Below are 19,645 nucleotides of genomic sequence, written 5' to 3'. Positions count from 1 at the left end.
ATAGAAACCTATTTATAAGGAAAATAAAAACTATGACGTTATGCCAAACTTTTGGAAGAACTAAATTTGAAGCATCTGCTAACTATTTAATGATTACTTGATATATTTTATTCTATCCATTTGGCGTTTGGTAGAATATTAAGAAAATAATGGCAACCCAAAAAAAACAATATAATAAAAGAAATATGTTTTTTTTGATCTGAAATACTTAAAAATTGATATAAATAAAACTATATTCTTTGTTAAAATATATTGTATTATATCTATTTAATTTCAATCATCCTAAATGTAAATATTAATAATTTATTATGATAATTAATATATATAATCTAAATTAAAATTCATTACATAGTAGTATTATAAAATCTCTGTCACCAATTCAAAAAAGTGACTTGATATAGTATAATTCCAGAATATGAGATAAAGATGGTATTATTAATTATTAATAGACAATATTCAAACTCAGATATCCTTTTTTTTACCTCTTACTGTAACTTTACTACCTTTAAAATTTGTCATAGTGTAAAAAAAAATTAGTCAAATGAAATGGGCTTGTGGCTTCATTAGAACTCAAAAATGGAGGCCATTAAAAATATGATCTTTTTTTAAAAAAAAAAAGATATTGATTTAATAGAAAGACATTCTTTTCAACAAAGATAATATGATGTAAAGCATAATTTTTCAATGACATATACTAAAAATATTTTGATTTTTTATAAAATTAAATCTTCCATAAAGGGATGCTTTGTGTTATAGATGTAGATATAGCCTCAACGGGGTGGGATGCGTCCAAGTTATCGTGTAATTGTCAGGCCCGCCTTTTAATTGATCATATATATTTTCTATAACATCATTTCATCGTGTATACTTTTTAAATGGAAGAATAAATTTTTGAGAATGATTTTATAAAAAATAGAGGAAATTTAGAAGTTAGGTGATGACTTTATTTCACCAACTTTAAATAAATATTTATAAAAAAATTTATGCCTATAATACCCCCCCCCCTCTTATATTTTTTAACGCCTATATACCATCCATCCTAAGTCTAAGTCTCCCTTATAGAAGTATCTTAAAACAAGATTAAAAAACAATATACTGTTTTGTAAAAAATAAAGAGTATAATACTCAATAGAGGGAAAATATTATTATGTATTTTTTAGAATTTAAATGGCTTGACACCACCTAGACCTTTTAACTAATATATAAACAAAATCTAATATACTTTATGACAAGTATACAGCCATGGCTTAAAGCATAGACGAGTGTTGAGGGCGGACCGATTTAGCCGCTTTTTAATAAAGATTTTAGCCAAGATAATATTACCCAATAGATTTCGTTAAAAGATGTCCAAACTTTTCTGTCATTTATACTCAAAGTTTGAATATCTTTGGCTAAAGTATTGTACTAGCCGTTTTTAAAAATCGAGCCATATAATAACACTAGCATGGGCTTTACAGTCATTTGCGCCAAAATAAATTTCTAATTTTAGGCTCCATAAATAAATATTTTTTGAAAGATTTTTTTAAAAAATTTTTTTCCCAAGTTGCCTATGCTGAAAGAGGATTTTCAAAACATATATTAATAAAAATAAACTTAATTAAAGTATGCTAATAACACAGGAGAGGTTAATAGATTATAGATTGTTTTAATAGAGAAAAAATGACATCGTAAACAATTTGAATATTTAAAATTTAGAAAATTTTGCAAATAAAAAAGTCAGAAATTGTTTTTTATTTTAATATTCAAATACTGTATATTTTATTAATTTATTTTATGTAAAATAATTCATTATAATGAAAATTTGAAAATAAGTCGATAAATATTCATCATCTATAATATATGGATATTTATATTATATATGTATATACATAAATAGTTTTTAAATATGAAGAAATTGATAATTTTATATGATATCTGAGTTTTCTAGCTTATATAGAATATTCACTAGCTAATTCAGAAGGGGTAAAATGGCAAATTTATGAAGCAAGAATAAACCAAGCAAGGACTCCACAATTTTTAGGTTTTCTACCTGTATAACTTACCAGCTTAACCCTAATATTTTATTGATTATAATTGTAATGATCGTTCTGATGAAACCATTTTAAATATTCTTACTACTATACCCAAAATTCTATAGCTGATGAGTATGTGGTCGACTTACTATCTAAATGAGAGGAGCCATTTCTACCAAAGAGGGAGGGGGGAAGAAATAGGGATGAAAAGAGGGGAGGCATGGTTTTTTCTAAGTTAATTTTGATGGTGTTTGTTAATGTATTTGAGGGGTATAAAAAAAAAATTTTTTTTTTTTGGGGGGGGGGGGGGTAAAATTGTTTTGCGATGTAAAATTGTCATCAGTAAAATATGGGGAAATAGCCTAGCCTATTTGTGCCAGGATAAATTTAATTGATGTGTATTTCTTTTGTGAAGATTAATTTTATTTAATTCATTTATTGTTTTAATTATCTATTAATTATAACAATAAACATGAAAAATGTTGTTTTATGGGTTAAATTTAATATTTGCCATCTCCCAAGGACTTCCTGGGTGTGAATGATATCGATAAAAAGCATTTCCAATTTTATCTTCAAAATCCGCTGTTTTGAATCTTTAGGCAGCTATAATTTCTCTCACTTTTTAATGAGATTTTATAATAAAATATATATTTCATCTACTTACTGTTATAAGATTATGTAATCATGCCCCAAACATAAATGATGGTTATATTCTTCTAGACTAACACTCTTCTTTACATTGGACGTGCATCCGTAACTATTTTTCTTAGAGCCTACAACTTTACCTATCTCGGATAAAATAGTTTCGGCGGTATGTTTTTTGAATGACATGATGCGTAACCAAGCGACATTAAAATTATTATCTATTTCATTAAATGTAGGTAATATAATTTCACCATCTATCATATTTATTGATAAATTAATTTATAAATCTTTAGAATTTATTTTATTTTTAGTAAAATATTGTTATATTTAATATTTTAGCTACCACATTTCGGTCCACATATCTAAAGCTATAGCAAAAAATATAATTGAATTTTTTAATAATTAAAAATATATTTAATAGTATTTTTCTTATTTATAAATAATATACAAAATAAATATTATAATAATAAAAATATTTATCACGCCCCATCGGCGGCGGGGTGGAGCGTCGATACTTTTTTGGTGGCGGGGTCGGCGTGGTCAAAAATTTTCGGCGGCGGTTTATTGTAGTGGCGGCGCACAGATCTAATTATACCCAAAAATAACTAAATTTATTAACACTTTTTTTCTATAGATTTTTAAAGTTAATTTTAAATACATACCATAAATAATATATCAAATGAAAGCCTTAAACCCTATTCTATGAGTTTTATGAGTTTTATATTATAAGAATCAATATTTTTAGTTTCATTATTTATCATAGTAGGCAAGAGACAATTTGGACAGAGGCACGTCGGACAGAGGTTATTTGGGAGATATATGTAAGGGTAAATCAAATTATTATTTCTAAGTAATTTTCAAATGTGCAAACTTATACTCAGAACAAAAAATATGATGTAATATATCTACCTGTAGCAAAATAACTTGCATATTTAATAAATTAAAGTTTTCAAGTTAATCTAATTTTTTAAGTGGAAAAACAGGGTAAAGGAGCCCGGGGATAGTGTTATCCCGGGGCAAGTAATTTCTTCTTAAATAATTTAAAAACTATTAAACTTTGAGATTTAAAATTTAAGCCAAATGTATTTTAATAAGGGGCTTAGTAGGTCTAAAAATGTTTCACACAAAATTGCTCATGAGAAATTTTAAATGCAGATTTAAATTTAACAAGTCAAGAATAACTTTTTAATTCTTTACCTTTTTACTAATAAATTTGCTTAGAAATGTTAGTCAAACTAAAATTCCATATGATAAAATAAACTCATTTTTATCATGTATAAATATTAACAATATTTATGGTAATTTAACATAATCAAATTAAATTTTAATTAATTGTGGAGACCAGGTGCAAGTTTTGGCGGGGTACGTATTAGCCATTTTTAAGCAGGGATTATTTTAAATAAGAAAAATCCAACTATATTTATAAGAATATTGGAAGCAACTAGTTTGTCTTGGGCTACGAATGGCAATATGAAGATGATTGACTTATTTTTTGTAAATTATATGACAGTAAGTGACAAGTTCTTCCGGGTGATATATTTATAATTTAGATGAACCTGATAAATTTAACATATTTCACATTTTATTTACGTATAAAAAATCTAAAAATAAAGAAGTGGTATGACACGCAACGCGAAAGGATAATACCCCTGGTGTTTTTCATAATCCTTAAATTTTTTTTTTAAATTATATATTAATCAAAAACTAAAAGATTTTTTTCTTAAATATTAATTTCTACCTTAAAAATTTTGGGAAATTTGCTTCGTCTATTTTTTTTAGCCCTTCATTTTTTATGGACAATATAGCCTCGGTCTCCCCTACATTGGATAAGAGGATACACAGGACCACTATAACATAGGACTAGGACCAAACATAAAAATGACTAATTTAATGAATAAAAATATTTTTTATTAGAAGCTAATTTAAAAAAATACATTTTTAAAAATAATTTTTTTATTACCAAAGCTTTTTTGGCAAATGCCACATTTTTAAACATGAAATATATAATTAAATAGAACTATTACGACTAATATCTAAAATTTAATTTAATTAGGCGCAATAACTTATCTAATTATTTACAACACAAGCTGAAGTCTTTTTAGGATTGGTTGTTATTTTATTATTATGGAAAGGATAGAAGAACCACGGATATGCATATGGCTATAAAGGTTGATAAGTCACCCCATATCTTCTTATCTATTTATTCTTTTTTTAATAAAGAATTTACCCTGCTTTCACAGTTAGTGCGAATTTGTGGTTGAGAATACAAAAATACAGCGTATTTTTTATAATTCACTTCGAATTCGCTGTAACTTAGAATGAGGACTCAAGCCAAATTAATAATATTTCTCATATAGATTGAATCCTTATATTTTAAGCTAATTTTCACAAATAAATCAGTCAAAGGCTTTATTTAGTTATATATCTTAGCCTTCTGATTACAAGAGATAGGAAGACATAGAATGGCCAGATGTAGGGTCATCAAAATTGTATATGAACTCATTAAAAGATTAAAAATGGATATTTTTTTTCTTTTTATATAATACGATTAAAATATTTGTTTAATCATAAGTTTTTGAAATTTAGTTGTATGATAAATTGTTTAAATAAAATAGCACATTTTTCCTTCCTCTTCCTATGCCTATTTTTTTTCTTCTTATTTGGTAAAGTACAGGCTAAGTTAATAAATTTATCTTAAATCTTGGCCTAACCTTCGCTTTATTATTTATGCACATTTAAAAATTTATTATCTATTCTTTTACTTTCGCTTATTATTAAATTATATTGATGTTACTTAGGCTATTAGACCCTTCCATAGTTACTTATAACCCTAAAAATATTTCAATGTTTTTAAAAATATTGGAAACTTTATATTGGTTTATTTTAAAGGTCTCCTCCTCTTTCTTTTTTTTGTTATCTTATGAGAAATAAGGAAAGAATAGGAAATGCTAGTTTAACTTTTATATGATGTAGAGTGGTAAATGTTGGCACATTACGAAGTTAATTTTTGACTAGTGTATATATTTTGTAAAATATGTATGCTGTTAAAAATTATCATAAATTTCCTTTTAAGAGTTATATAAATTATTATTGTTAGAACTGTAAAAAAATGTTTATGTTTTATGAAAAAAAATATAGGGTAACATTCAAAACCGATAGAAATTCCTTCGCTGAAACAATAGTCGATGATTGTGAAAACAGTGACAATAAACCTATAATGGCTTCTTGTCCATATTGTCAGCATAGGTAAAGAAGAAAAAAATATACATTTTACCCTTTAATATTTTTCTTTTTATTACCACTCATTCTATTATTGATTTACAACTTAAATTGCTTATTGTATTATATACTATCTATATTTTAAAGATTTTTTATGTATATTAAATGATGGAAAAATTACTGTTCTTATTAGCTATCATCATTTAGTAAAAAAAACTCCTTATAACACTTTCCAATAAGTGTTGAAGAAAATCATGGGCAAATATAAATGCGAATTATGTCTTTAGAATATTTTTTTAGCTCACTTATAAACTTCTCACATTATAGAGATTAAAAAAAATTACTTGTGTATATAAAAGATAATACGCATATACAAGGCTAAGATCTTGATGGGGGGAGGGCCCTATTATAAAATTTATTGGAGGGTTTTTAGGCCCACATAATGTATGTCACGCATTCAAATAATTAATAATTTTTTCCTTAATACTTTGAATTTATAGTCATTATTTTTTCATTTAAAATTAGTTGCTTATAATTGACATATTTTTTTTTTTTTAACGGGAAAAATCTCTCTTTATTTCAATAGTTGCTGATATAATATATTATCAAAAGTTTATAGTAAATAATAAATTTTTTTATATGGTAAAATTAATAAAGGTAAAAAAAATATAAAAATATAATTTGCGAAAGAGGGTAAGGGATAAAAGAATGGAAGCTAGGAAAGAGAAGGGAGAGAGAGAGCATAGACATAGGAGATTATTCAATGGAAGAGATGAAACTTAGGTAGTTAGAGCGAATGATGGCGGTAGCAAGTCTTTGTCGTAAGAAAAGGGACTCTTTAGGCTGATCGGCTTTTTCCCGAATCCGTTTGCCTAATTCTTTAAAAAAACTTAGAGCTTTGCTACCGAAGGTGGTTAAGAGTAGAGCAGGCGATAGGTATGAATAAGAAAGAGGGGTCTATGGAACTATATTTGATAGTTTTACGAGTTTCTGCTAGAGCGAGGGCATCGACGTTGTGGTTGGATGGTGCATTTGGGTCTATGCAGGTGAAGTCCCAGACTAGTAGCTGGCCCCTTGACCAAGGAATCAAGGACATTCCATCAGGACGTTTTCCGTCGGATCTAAAAATGCCGGTCGGTTCAAGTCTTGATGGAATGCCTGCGGATTTGAGAGCGCGCAATATGATGTCATTGCAATTGGTGTGCCGTGGAAAACGGCCTCGGCAAAAGCGGCAATGGAGGCAATGTCTGCCCTTACGATCGACGCTGGTTTCGCAGTGTTTGCATTGGTATGGTAGAACAATTTCGCAATTGAGCCGTAATCCAATGGCAAATCTTAGCTCGTCAGCGGTCAGCAATAAGTCGAGGTTGTTGGAGAAATTGGAAGTTGTGATGGTTGGGGGAACGGATGTAAGAGGACTTTTTTTTATTAGCTTTAAAATGATATTTAAGACAATAATCATATGCAATGACACCCTTCTAGTGAGAGCCGGAAACCTTTTTAGGATTCCTATATTCAATTCTTCTACTAGATTTACACATTTAAGATGTTCATTACTTTATTATATTAAAAAAAATTTATCGAAAAATATCTTTTTTTTCTCATAATATTTATTTATTTTTTGAAATTTGATGTGTTTCTATTTAAATCGTTTAATTATCCAAATAAAAATTTGATACACGCTCAAATTAACATTTAAAAAAATTTTATTTTTATCGATTTCCGTTATAATAATTTTGTATTTTATTTTTAACTCTCTTATAAACATTCATTTTTTCATTTTGCGAATGGCTATCATAAAGTAAATAAATTTTATTTAAAATTATGATATAAAATTCAAAAATGATTTTTTATTCTTTCCCTTTAATTCAATCATAAATAGTTTAGTAAGAATTTCCTAAAAATCAGAAACCTCTTGATATAATTAATTATAAACCGTTGCTTCTTTCTTTACCATTCATTGATATCTTCACTCAATCAATTTTAAAACATATTTATAGCTATTTTCAATAGTTTATAACTCATTAACTTAATGCATGTTTGGAAAGTTTCAGAATTTTTCCCAATTTTCTAGGACACTTCTTCTTCATCCTTAGTTAAGTTTACATTTATTTATTTCACTTTATTTATCACATTCTTTCTTTCTCCGACAAAAATAAATATGTCTTAGACATTGGAGCCTCTCACTTAACTTTAAAATGGAAGTACCTTTAAATAAGAAAGAAATTTTTAGAAAATAATCAGAAAAGATAAAAAAATATTATAATCGACATGTTAAAATTTTTACAAACTTTATTTATGTTTGTTGAAATGAAACAATGTTTAATTGTTTTATGGTAAAAAAAATGAAGTAACTATAAATAATTATATAATGGGGTTTGGTGGTTAGTGGTTTATTGGTATGTATCCCGACTAACGTCGTTGAGTCATCATTCTTTAGCCAGCTTCAAAACTGCTTATTTAAATTATTATAAAGAAAATAGTTCCAATCTTTAAATTGAGGCTTAGTTTAGATGTTCAAATAAATTTTATATGCTAAATGTTTGGTTAAGGAATATTGGACTTGGCTAAAATTAGAGGGTTTAATAACATTAATTTCAATTCCAACAAAATAAATAAATAAAAAATTCTACCCGATATTTATTTAAATTTAGTATTGATTATTTTGCACTCACGAAACTTTTAAAAATAGACGAGTAATTTCTATATTTTATTTTGTATTACACTTTTATAATATCTATAACTAAAGTTTTGTGTTGCAGATAACTTCAACAGTGAACATTATTAAATTAGAAAGCAAGAAATGCTTCGAGTAAATATACAGAATATGCATAATCTCCCTCTTCCAAAAATATCTCAAGGCTCTCTCTATTGTCAATAGAAAACGATTTAATAAATTTTTAGTTTTCAATTTAAATAAATTATTTCATTTGAATTATATTATTTACAGTAAAAAAAATAATACTATATCAACAAATTATTATCTAAAATTCGATTATCTTCGGATTGCAAATTTAGCAATCTACTTTTAATTATATATATATATATATAATTAGTTTTCTTCAGTAATAATTTAAACAGTCATAAAAGACAATTTATTTACATTAATTTTTAAATTTAAAAAATCTAATTATATTAGATTTTTTTTATCTTTAGGAAACATTTTATCGTAATATTTAATCTCTGAATAAAAAATAATAACAATAGGGTTATCGATTAGATTTTAAAATATAACTTTCTTATATTATATTTTTCAAATATAAAAAAATATTTTTTTAAAACTAGCATAGATGCTCTCTTATTAAAATCTCGCATAAGGGTTTCCACTATAAAAGATCCCTTCCGAACAAAATTTGCCGCTGTAACCCCTAATAATATTTATCGTCAACCATTATCATCTACGCCTCATCAAAAATATTTCACAGATTGTTTCAACAATTATCACAATCCTAAATCTAAACCACGGCTTACCATAAACAATACAATCAACTCTACCTGTAACCGAATCATTCCGAACTATGATAATAATACAAAGAAGATATCAACACAGTTAAATTGTTCCGACATTAAAACATATCCATTTAATTACACGCCTACTACGTTAGCCAACAATACACATAATCTAGTCAATTATTTTAATAACCATCACAAGGAAGTAAGTAGTAACGGATATAAACTTAAGTCTCAACTCAAAAAAAGTGATATTAATAATCTATCCAAAAACTTAGTCACTCCGCTTAGTTATCAACAAGATAAACGGAACAAATTCTCAAACTATAAAGATATAATTATATGCAAAAAACCCAATTATAACAATCCATCAAATAATCACAGTTTAGATAGTCATAATCATATAACTAAATTACGATTTATGGAAGATTCCAGTACCAATGCTCAAAATATATCACTTCCTGAGGAACAATACATTCGATTTCCTTTCAAGTTTCCATTAAAATTTTATTATTAATTATATATATGGCTACATCCACAATCAATGTAGATATTACTCCCCTCAAGAATATTATCCATACCCCTAATCTAAGTTTCCACTCTCACCAAATTAAAATTAGCATAAAAAAGGAAATTCAAATCAAATTTAGCTAAAAAAGGGAAAATAAAAATTATAAAAAAAGGAAATTCGAATATAAAATATTTTCTTAACTCCTCCAAGTTAATTGAATATACGATAGACTTTCGTAATTACCTACCCTCCTCTATTTTAAGGCAATCATGTGTCATACCCCTCCCCCGACGTATCAAGGTCCTTGCTTGATTAAGTAAAATATAATAAATCATTTATTATATAGTTATTAATCACATAATTGCTATCATCAAGACCTGTTTCTTAATTAGATGGGAGGAGGGTAGTTTTGAAACCGATCATTATAATGTGTCTGAAAAGAGGAACTATATTAATAAAAGAGTTATGTTAAAATAAATTAATTTAATTTTTTACGTTATTATCATGTTACTGCTTATATTAATAATCTAATTAAAAATATATAATAATCGATGTTTAAACTATTCAAATGTTACTTAATACAGGTTTATGTTTTATAATAAATTTTCTTAATATATTCATATTTTTGTTTACTAAAATAAAATAACAATAAATAATAAATAATTATTAATATAATCATGTATGAGTTTTTACTCCTTTTTATATTCTTTTTTTAAAGTTATTTTTAAAAATTATTCATATTTGTATTTGTTATTTTTATTCATAAATCAACAAATACTTATTATTTTTCTAGTGGAGGAATATTAATTTTCTTCAAACATTTGTTTTTGTGCTTGCTCACATTTTAATAAATTTATGTCACAAACATTAATTATAGATAGAGTCTATGAAAGGTAAATTAATGATTTTCTTTATATTTTGTTATACTTAATAAGCACATAATATTTTGTTATATTTATTTTTTTTTAAATTATAATTAAATGATGAGATTAACACAAGCTTATTGGATTTATTTTTTTATAAATATATTTAGGCTTAATATTTTAATTTACAAATCCATTACTAATTGTTCATTATAAAAAAATTTTTTTTAGAAAAGTGTTAAAAAATATTCTTTAATTCTCTTAATCTGGATGTGAGCCATTTTCATTTTTTAAATATGATTATTACACTAAACTTAGTTCTATGAACAAACTGCCTATATATAATTTAATTTTTAAAATTTTATTGTTCTTTATATAAACATTTTAAAGTTACTTTATTATTAATATCAAGGTTATTTCAAAAAAATTATAATTTTTAAATGATAATTTTTCTAATTTATGTCTATTGTCTCTCCACCATTTGAAATAATTATAATTTTCAATGATATTTTTTTTATATATTATAGTTAATTGTTTCAGTCAATTTACTAACAATTAACTATTGCCAAATATTTGATTTCTTATTTCAAAACATAATCTAAAATATTTTATCATGGCTAATATTACTTATATTTTTTAATTTATAAATATTAATTATCATTTTTTGGTTGGTAGGGTTGTTAAAAAGCTCGATTTAGGTTGATTTTTAAAAATAACCTGATTGTTTTGGCCAACATAATATTATGTAAACCTGGAGATTTTGCTCATAGGTGGCAGAAAGGGTTGGATCTTGCCAAATCTCGAGGCTTTGATTATTTTGGCTAAAATCTTAATAAGGTCATTTTTAAAAATTGACTTGAATTGGGCTCTTTAACAACCATAGGTATTGGCCACATTGAAAATTTAAAGTATTGGCTTTTTTAATTTAAGTGTGAATATTGGTTTCATACAAAGTATCAGATCATCTCTGCTTTTTTGTACATGTTTTATTTAAAATACCAATGGATTTAAAAGAAGTTATACAAGCCAATCAATTTTTATAAAATAAAATATAACCTTATCTAAATAGATTTAAAATATAACCAAATTTATTATATAAAATAGAATAGAAGTAGTGGGAAGAAGATTAGAAAGGAAAAATTAAGTAAGGAATTTCAGGTAGGTTGACCTTGATAAGATATGATTTAAAACAAAACTTTGGGTCAGTTGAATTTTCTTATTTAGGCTTTAAATATTACTTTAAATTATTCAAACTGATTAATAGAATAAGTGGATAGTTTTCTTTTAACAATTAGGATCAATTGAAGTAATCATATTTAATTTCAATAATTTATAACTTCTTTATAACCTGATATAATTTAAGTTTATTTATTTTGGATTATACCTATACCTTTATCATAATATTTTTTTCATATAAGGATTAAAAGTTCAATAATGTTTGAAATTGATTCATTTGCGCTTATTTAATGGATATTTTATCATGAACAAGAAAAACATACTTAACTGATTCTTTTGAGACAATGATGATTAAAAAAATAACTCATTTACAAAAAAAAATATTTAGATCCTTCATTACCTGAACTTCTATTTATTTAAGATTAGTTGAAAAATTTCTGTCATACCTAATAAAATAACCACCCCATTTCTACTCTGATAAGATAATATACATAATCTTTTAAACAATAAATATAAGGCTCTTTCTTCTTTAAAGTATCTTAATCTTTGTTCTAATATATATCCTTTCATTTAAATGGATGTCATGATAATCAAGTAGATTTCTTTTGATAATATTATTTGTTGAGAGTTGGCTAAATTAATATATTTTTGACTTGATTTTATTTTACATTGATGAAACAAGGATATCATCATTTTGCCGATTACCAGTCTCACATTCAATAAATTAAGAGAGATTTAATATTTCTTATATTTTTATGTTTGGGATAGGATAACCTTTAATATATGTTTGTTTAGAACCTGGATGTTGAGATGAAATGGGAAGGATATTTTGATAATTTAATGGCCTATTTATTCCAGAGAATTTGATTGGCCATAAAATACAAATATAGATTAAGAATATAGAATATGGTTAAAGAGTACTAGTTTCTTTTTGAATCGCACGTTTTAGTGTCATTTTTTTGGCTAAGATATTAGAGGTTGGTCCTGCCTGAAGCTTTATGGCCAGTTGGACAACTTGGGGGCTATATATTTGTGGACTGGCCTGAAGTTTACAACTTTTTAAAGCTTACAATTAGGCAAATTTATGATTTTTCCTCTTAGTAAAAATTATTACGAATCTGACCAGACTTGTACATATTTTATGGGTTGGGATAAAAAAAAACTCTTTCAAAATTTTGTTGGGTCAGACCCTCCCGCATCAATCTCCAATTGACATGACATTTTTTAAATTTAAAATGAAAAATGATGAAGAACATTTATAGAAATATAAGTAAGAAATTTTTTTTAAATGCCCAATGATTAATGATGCAAAATCACTCCATTTGAGCCGATTTTTAAAAATGGCTAACTTAATATTTTAGCCAGAAAAATATTGCCTAACCCTCAAGATTTGGATAGTAGATGTAAAAACCTTTGTGTGATATTTTTCTAGATAATATACCGAGTTAGTCGTTTTTAAATATCGGCTCAGATGGGGCGATTTTGCATCACTACCAATGATGATGTTTGAATTCTAAATTATATAATAAAATAACATAATAAAAATTCAAAAATAAAATAGTAAGATCAATCAACCTAACTCGTTGAACACATAAATTTAAACTCAAGCCAAATCCCCTACCCCTTTCCCCCTCTCTTCGTAAAATAATTTTAAAAAATTAGAAATTCTTAGGTATATGCCTTTTTAATATCAGTTTTTGAACTATATGCATAAAGATATATGCGGCCTACCCACTAACTCGTAAAGGGCTCGTATAAAGTTTTCCCATATTTCTTTTTAATATCCAGTTTGGTGGATATGGAATACCTGCTTTGTTGTGCTGACAACAATTAGAGGGCGATTCGCTTTTAACGCTTATCACGTGATGAATTGACATATTTTTTCTTTATTTATAGTTTTTGTTATTTTCAAAATTAAGTTCATATGAAATAAATAACATATTAGCGTTTTTTCTAAAATACATGGTAAATTCTTAATTAAATTTTTTTTAACACCTAAAATTATTTTAATTAAATTCCTTAAAAAGGCAAATTTTGTATAGGCCAAGTTTAAAAACTGATTTATTTTCCTTAAACAATCATTTGATAAAGATATAACCGTTTATCAAAATAAAATATGTTACTTATTTTATTTAAAAGTCTATCGAGTAATTGAATCATTTCTTAAATTATCTATTTATTTTTTTGATAGCCAAGAGAACGGGGGTCCTGGATCCGAAAACCCTTTCAGTCCTCGGAGGGCCTTATTTCTCGAGGCTCAACCCATAGTAGAAGCTTACAAACGGGGTTTTCCTCCGGCACAACCTCCGCCATCTGTTTGTATCAACGTAGGAGATGATGCCAATTTGAGTGCCGCCATTTTAAGCAATTCTCTTAAACAACTACCCCCTCTTTCTCCGCAGTCTAAGCCCTCTCACAAAGAAATTACGGGCAAGGTATTTTTCGTTCTTACACTATACATTACTTACATTACATATCTATATTATGAAATTTATTAAAATTTACATGCACTTAGTCTGATTCTTTGGAGGATGTTGACATATAGGGTTTTATTCTATGATATTTAACTCTTATTCATTTACCAATTAAATTTCCACATATTTGATCCCGAGGGGTGAAAATCTTGCCCCACCTTCCTTATATCGTAAATAATGATTTCTTTTAACAAATGAAGTTGCTTAAATTTATTAACTGAATTTAATTTTTTAAATACTGTTATAAAACAAATATTCGCCCTCTTCCTTATCTATTGTTCGGTTGCATATTTTCCTTTTAAAAATTAATTAGCTCTGGTATAAAAAAAATTTTTGTATTCTCATCTCTAAAAAATTTTACGGCCTAAAAAATTACCATATAAAACGATTTCTAATATTTTAATTCAATATTCTGTTTATGGAAAGAAAAATTTTACTTCTTTTTATATAAAAGAAATTTAAAAAAATATATTATTAATTAACTATTACATTTAAAAATTTGAAATTATAAAAAATTAATTACTAGGATAAACAATACATCTAAATTAAAGAGTGGTAGCACACAAATTTTTATTTAGGATAAGTGGAGAATAGATTGTGTGGAGTGTGAACCCCTATAATTAATTTTTTTTAAATAAAATTTTATATACATCTGCGGAGTATTTTTGTTCTATCTCCATTTTTTTTATAATTCTTTTATAAGCGTATTTAAAAAAAAATTCTTATATTTTAGATAGGAGATCCCACCATAATAATGCAAATAAAGGATTATTCAAAATTAATTTTAAAAATTTTATTTGTGATAAGGGAAGAATAAAGTACTGAAGGATCTATAACACAGCCGACGCTATTTAAATTGTTCGATTTTCATTTAAAATATGGCCCCATTACTACTTGATTTTGAAGGCTTTGTTGTTAAATAATAAAGTACCTTAAAAATACTAAAAATTTGACGATTTTCTTGGATTATTTGGTGGGGATCTTTATTTTCAAATTATTCTATTATTTTTGATATATAACAAAGATTAAATTTTTTTACTAAATCAAGGCACAGAATAAATAAGAAAAATTAAACAATGCATTATGCAAAACTTTGCAAGGTAGGGTATTAACTAAGCGAATACATTTATGTTGCAGATTTTTAAACGTCCCCAACTCTAAAGTTGATTCGAATATTATGGGGGTCAAAAACCTGAAATTTCCATAACCAGGAATCTTTTTTATTAGATGAGTTATATTAAAAGTTCAAATTTAAGCTTTGACACATTTATTTTTTAAGATAATTATATATTTTTTTAAAATGCAATGTCCATTTTTAATACATATACCCTAACCCATATCGCTGTTGCCTTCAATCCTAACCTTTTCTAGCGATATTATTTTTTAAAGAGTAATAAATTTCTTGGTTATGGGTGGATCATCAAATGAATAAGGGGAGGGGGCGGGTAAACATCCTCTTTCTGTTTCCTAAACTCGAATCAGCCAATGTTAGTCTATAATAATTAAGCTTAAAGCTAATATGCTAAATTCATTTTCAAGGATGAAACGAAAAAACCCGCTATCACCCCTTCCTCCGCTCACTCAGTTACATCGCCGTCCGCCAATACTCATCCTCTATCCCAAAGCTCCTCTCCCCGCAAAAATCAGTCCGTAGTAGGGAACGGAACGGCCGGAAAAATGGGCGATTCTTTGAACAAGCGGGTCACGGCCCAAACTATCATGGTACCTAGCGGGGATCCAAAAGCAATCTCACCAGTTGTTCAAACCGTTTTACTCTCTAAGAAGGGGAAGATTGTGGTCGAAAATGGGGATGGAATAGGTAAGACCAAAACTAAGAGCAGCGTCGACGGGGCCGAGAAAAGTGATAAGGTGAAAAAATGCTGCCTTATTTTATAACGGCACCAAGATAAATCGATTTATTCGCGCGAGGAAAATATGTGGCAAAAAAAATGGGATGTTATTCGTTATTTTGTTTTAATTATTATTTTTAAAGGATATATATGAAAAAAATAGCTTATAATTTCACAAAATACTATGCGCCTATTTTGTCAACAACTCACCCCTTTTTTTTAAAAAAAACATAGATCACCTATTAATTGGAGGAGGGTATCATTACCTGAATCATCATCATAAATATGAAACCATCGTTTTGCATTTCTCTTACTCCACCAAAAAAATATTTTTTAATCTTTCGCTTTTTTTTAAAATTTAAATAAAACAATATTTTTAAACTATATTATTTATTTATTTATTTCGAAAGCACATGGATGAACCCCTTTCATGTAAAAAATTTTTTTTTAACGTTCGATATCACTTATCCAATCCCATTGAATTTTGATTCCTCTATACTCTACTCGAAAAAAAAATTGAAGATTTTCATATTTTTTTAATATTTTTATTTATGTATTTAATACATAAAATAAACATTAAAAAAAATCGATATTATTACTTATTACAAACAAGAATATACAAAATTTAAAAAAAATAACCCATGCCATATAACGCATAATTATGACTTTATTTCATATTTTATTTGTCATACAAAAAAATTTTTTTATGATTTATTATTATTTAACAAAAAATGTATATGGTTTAATTTATTGCAAGAAAAAGGCAGACTTTGTTTCAATGGTTCTTTGAACTTATTCTTTGTTTGCTATTTAAAAAAAGAGCTCAAGCCATGTCCTGGTTTTTTTTTATTTTTCAAACTTATTTTTGTTTAAATCACTATTCAGATTTTAAACTAGAACACACTATTTCATCATAAGTTTATACTAGATCTAAATAGCCTTTTAAAAAATTATGTTTAAACTGGCCACATTTATTTTTTGGAAAATTTGAAGCTAATGAATTTAATTAATCTAATTTAAATGTTCTGCTATTGATAAACATTTATTACCTATCCCGATATCTCATCAACTTTTCACTTCGTTTTAAAAATAAAATTGTAATTTCTACTTAAATGCTTTAATTATTTCAAAATTTTTTTTTGAATTTTTTTTTATATAATTTAAAAGAGATTATGATAGTTATGGAGCATATGTGCAATCCCCCCCCCTCTCCTTCCATTTCATTACCACAAGACAAAGGGAAAGAATTTAAAGAATTTTTTTTTAAAAAAGAAAGATTTTTAGCAAATATTTTTTTTTCTTAACGTATTATAAATAAATATAGCTTCTAAGAATCTAATTTATGAATATAAATTTAAGCCATGACTAAATGCACCCCCTACCCTCCTACAATTACTAATATTAATTATAATAGTATAACGCTTATATATCCCAGGCCTTACAAAAATTGAATTTGCTTCATATTTAGCCATATTTTTGATTGTCTACAAATAGTTTTATTTTTACTTAAACTTTAACCATCCCATATTACTCCATTTTTCGTAATTTTTTGCTAAGCTTAGAAATAAATGCCTTAAAACGAAAATGAGTAACTTCTAGATACTATTATATATATATATATCGCAACTAACTTATAAATAACTATATTTTCACAATATACCATGTCGATATTGTAAAAAAAATTTTTTTTTAAAATATGTCAGTTTATGAAATATTTTATTTGTGAATTGATATATTTTTAGATTAATATTTGTCATTTTTTAAAAAAATATATCATTTTCTTTTTTTATACACAAATTTTTTTAACCATTTGGCCACTCAGAATGAATAGATAATATTGTGAAATATTTTAAATTCGAAGATGATTTGTATAATAAATATTTTTTTATGAAATATATTTATGTATATATTACTTTTAAAAAAAATAAAGTTTATAATTCATTATTTAATAATTATAGATTTGTTTTACAAATATGCATCATTTACATCGTTAACAGTGTATTACTAGCTGAAATCGCATTTTACTCTAAAAATTTATATATTTTTTATATATGAAAATAGGTTCTACTTATCTTTTTAAAATAAATTCTTTTCCGCGAGATGACGTCTATAATGACATAAATTCTAACATAGAATGGGATTCATTCTTTAAATAAATGGACTAAAGTATGCATATTGAAGTCCGCTATTGAAAGGCATTTTACCACAGCCTATAATATTTACCACGGCTGTAGACTCCAGCGTATTTACACTTTTAAATTGTGAAATCTATATTGTATTTTTTTTGTAATGTAATTGGGCATAATATGTAGGTAACGAAATACAATAAAAATTGAAAGAAAAAATTTTAATGTAAATTTTGGGCTTTTGTTTTTATATTAAAATTATTATTTTTAACAATAATTAACAGACCTTTATGGATAAAAGTTGTTATCGGCCTTAAGTAATCGAAGCCTTTCTATTTTTAAGGAAGCGCAAAAAATATGGCTTTGAAATGCAACACTACACTATAAATAAAGTAAATCAACTATGAAAAAGGAATTGCGCTAAGTATTACTAACTAAAGACTTAATATAAATTCAATTTTAATAATAAACTAATTTTTGATTGCTTAAGAAGGACTTAAATAATTTTTGTGCATTTTTTTGAAGTAAATATTAAATTGGATTATATTAAGTTTCCCGGGGAAAAATTTTTACATTTGTAAATTTTTAAGTAAAATTTTTTAGGGAACAAAAACAGAAAATGACTACAATGCGCTCATTAATCTAAATAACTATTGAAGACTTGTTTGTATAACCTTAAAAACTCCTTACGAGGTGGATTTAAATGTCTCTTCTTTCATTTAGTTTTATTTATTGACTCTTCGCACATCATACAAAGTTAATCATCCAGGAATGATTCATAATAAAACACTTAATTATCTAAAATATTGTGCTAATGGTATTTAAATTTAATAGTGTATTCAAGAAAGTATTGTATTATCAATTTTACATAACTGACTATATTATCACTATACCAACTACAGTTCCTATTAAAAATATTTGAAAGTATGCATTTATTAATGATGTTAATATTAATGGATTTATTAACAATTAACATTTTCGTTGTTGAGTATAATTTAAATTTTTCATTAACTATAATGTAAATTACATTTTTTTTTAAATAATATTCTTCAAGATTTAATTTTAAATATTTTTTTAAGAATTAAATTTTTAAAAAGTAAAAATATAATCGCCTTTATGTTAATATTACCTTTTTTTTGTTCAACTATGGGAAAACAAGGCAAATTAGAAAAAGAATTTTTTTTTTATTTAGTAATCATTTTTATATAGATTTCATCAAATAGACGGTATAGTAAAAGAAAGGGGAAAAAAGGTCTAAGGCTGTGTCTTAGGTCGGCTTAATACTTAATAGCCTGCTATTTGGCCGTCCTGTATCTTAG

At 26.0% G+C, this 19,645-nt stretch overlaps 1 protein-coding gene across 3 annotated transcripts in view; it reads left to right on the top strand.

Moving 5' to 3' along the window:
- LOC135927907 (uncharacterized) overlaps nt 1-17,979 on the top strand; it is a 41,116-nt gene extending 23,137 nt beyond the window's left edge. Inside the window, exons 2-5 of one of the 3 annotated variants that reach the window (XM_065464162.1) lie at nt 5,796-5,903; nt 9,162-9,818; nt 14,068-14,311; nt 15,890-17,979. In XM_065464162.1, the coding sequence (XP_065320234.1) occupies nt 5,796-5,903; nt 9,162-9,818; nt 14,068-14,311; nt 15,890-16,246 (1,366 nt within the window). In that variant the 3' untranslated portion in view covers nt 16,247-17,979. Of the gene's footprint in view, nt 1-5,756; nt 5,904-7,648; nt 7,678-9,161; nt 9,819-14,067; nt 14,312-15,889 lie in introns of those variants that run through there. The other 2 variants (XM_065464161.1, XM_065464163.1) reach the window with 2 other exon arrangements.
- The last annotated feature ends 1,666 nt before the right edge of the window (nt 17,980-19,645 follow it).

The sequence above is a fragment of the Gordionus sp. m RMFG-2023 genome, chromosome 4 (genome assembly GCF_954871325.1).
Source record: "Gordionus sp. m RMFG-2023 chromosome 4, tfGorSpeb1-WG-v2, whole genome shotgun sequence".
NCBI lineage: Eukaryota > Metazoa > Nematomorpha > Gordioida > Chordodea > Parachordodidae > Gordionus > Gordionus sp. m RMFG-2023.
This window is presented reverse-complemented; position numbering and strand designations above follow the sequence as displayed.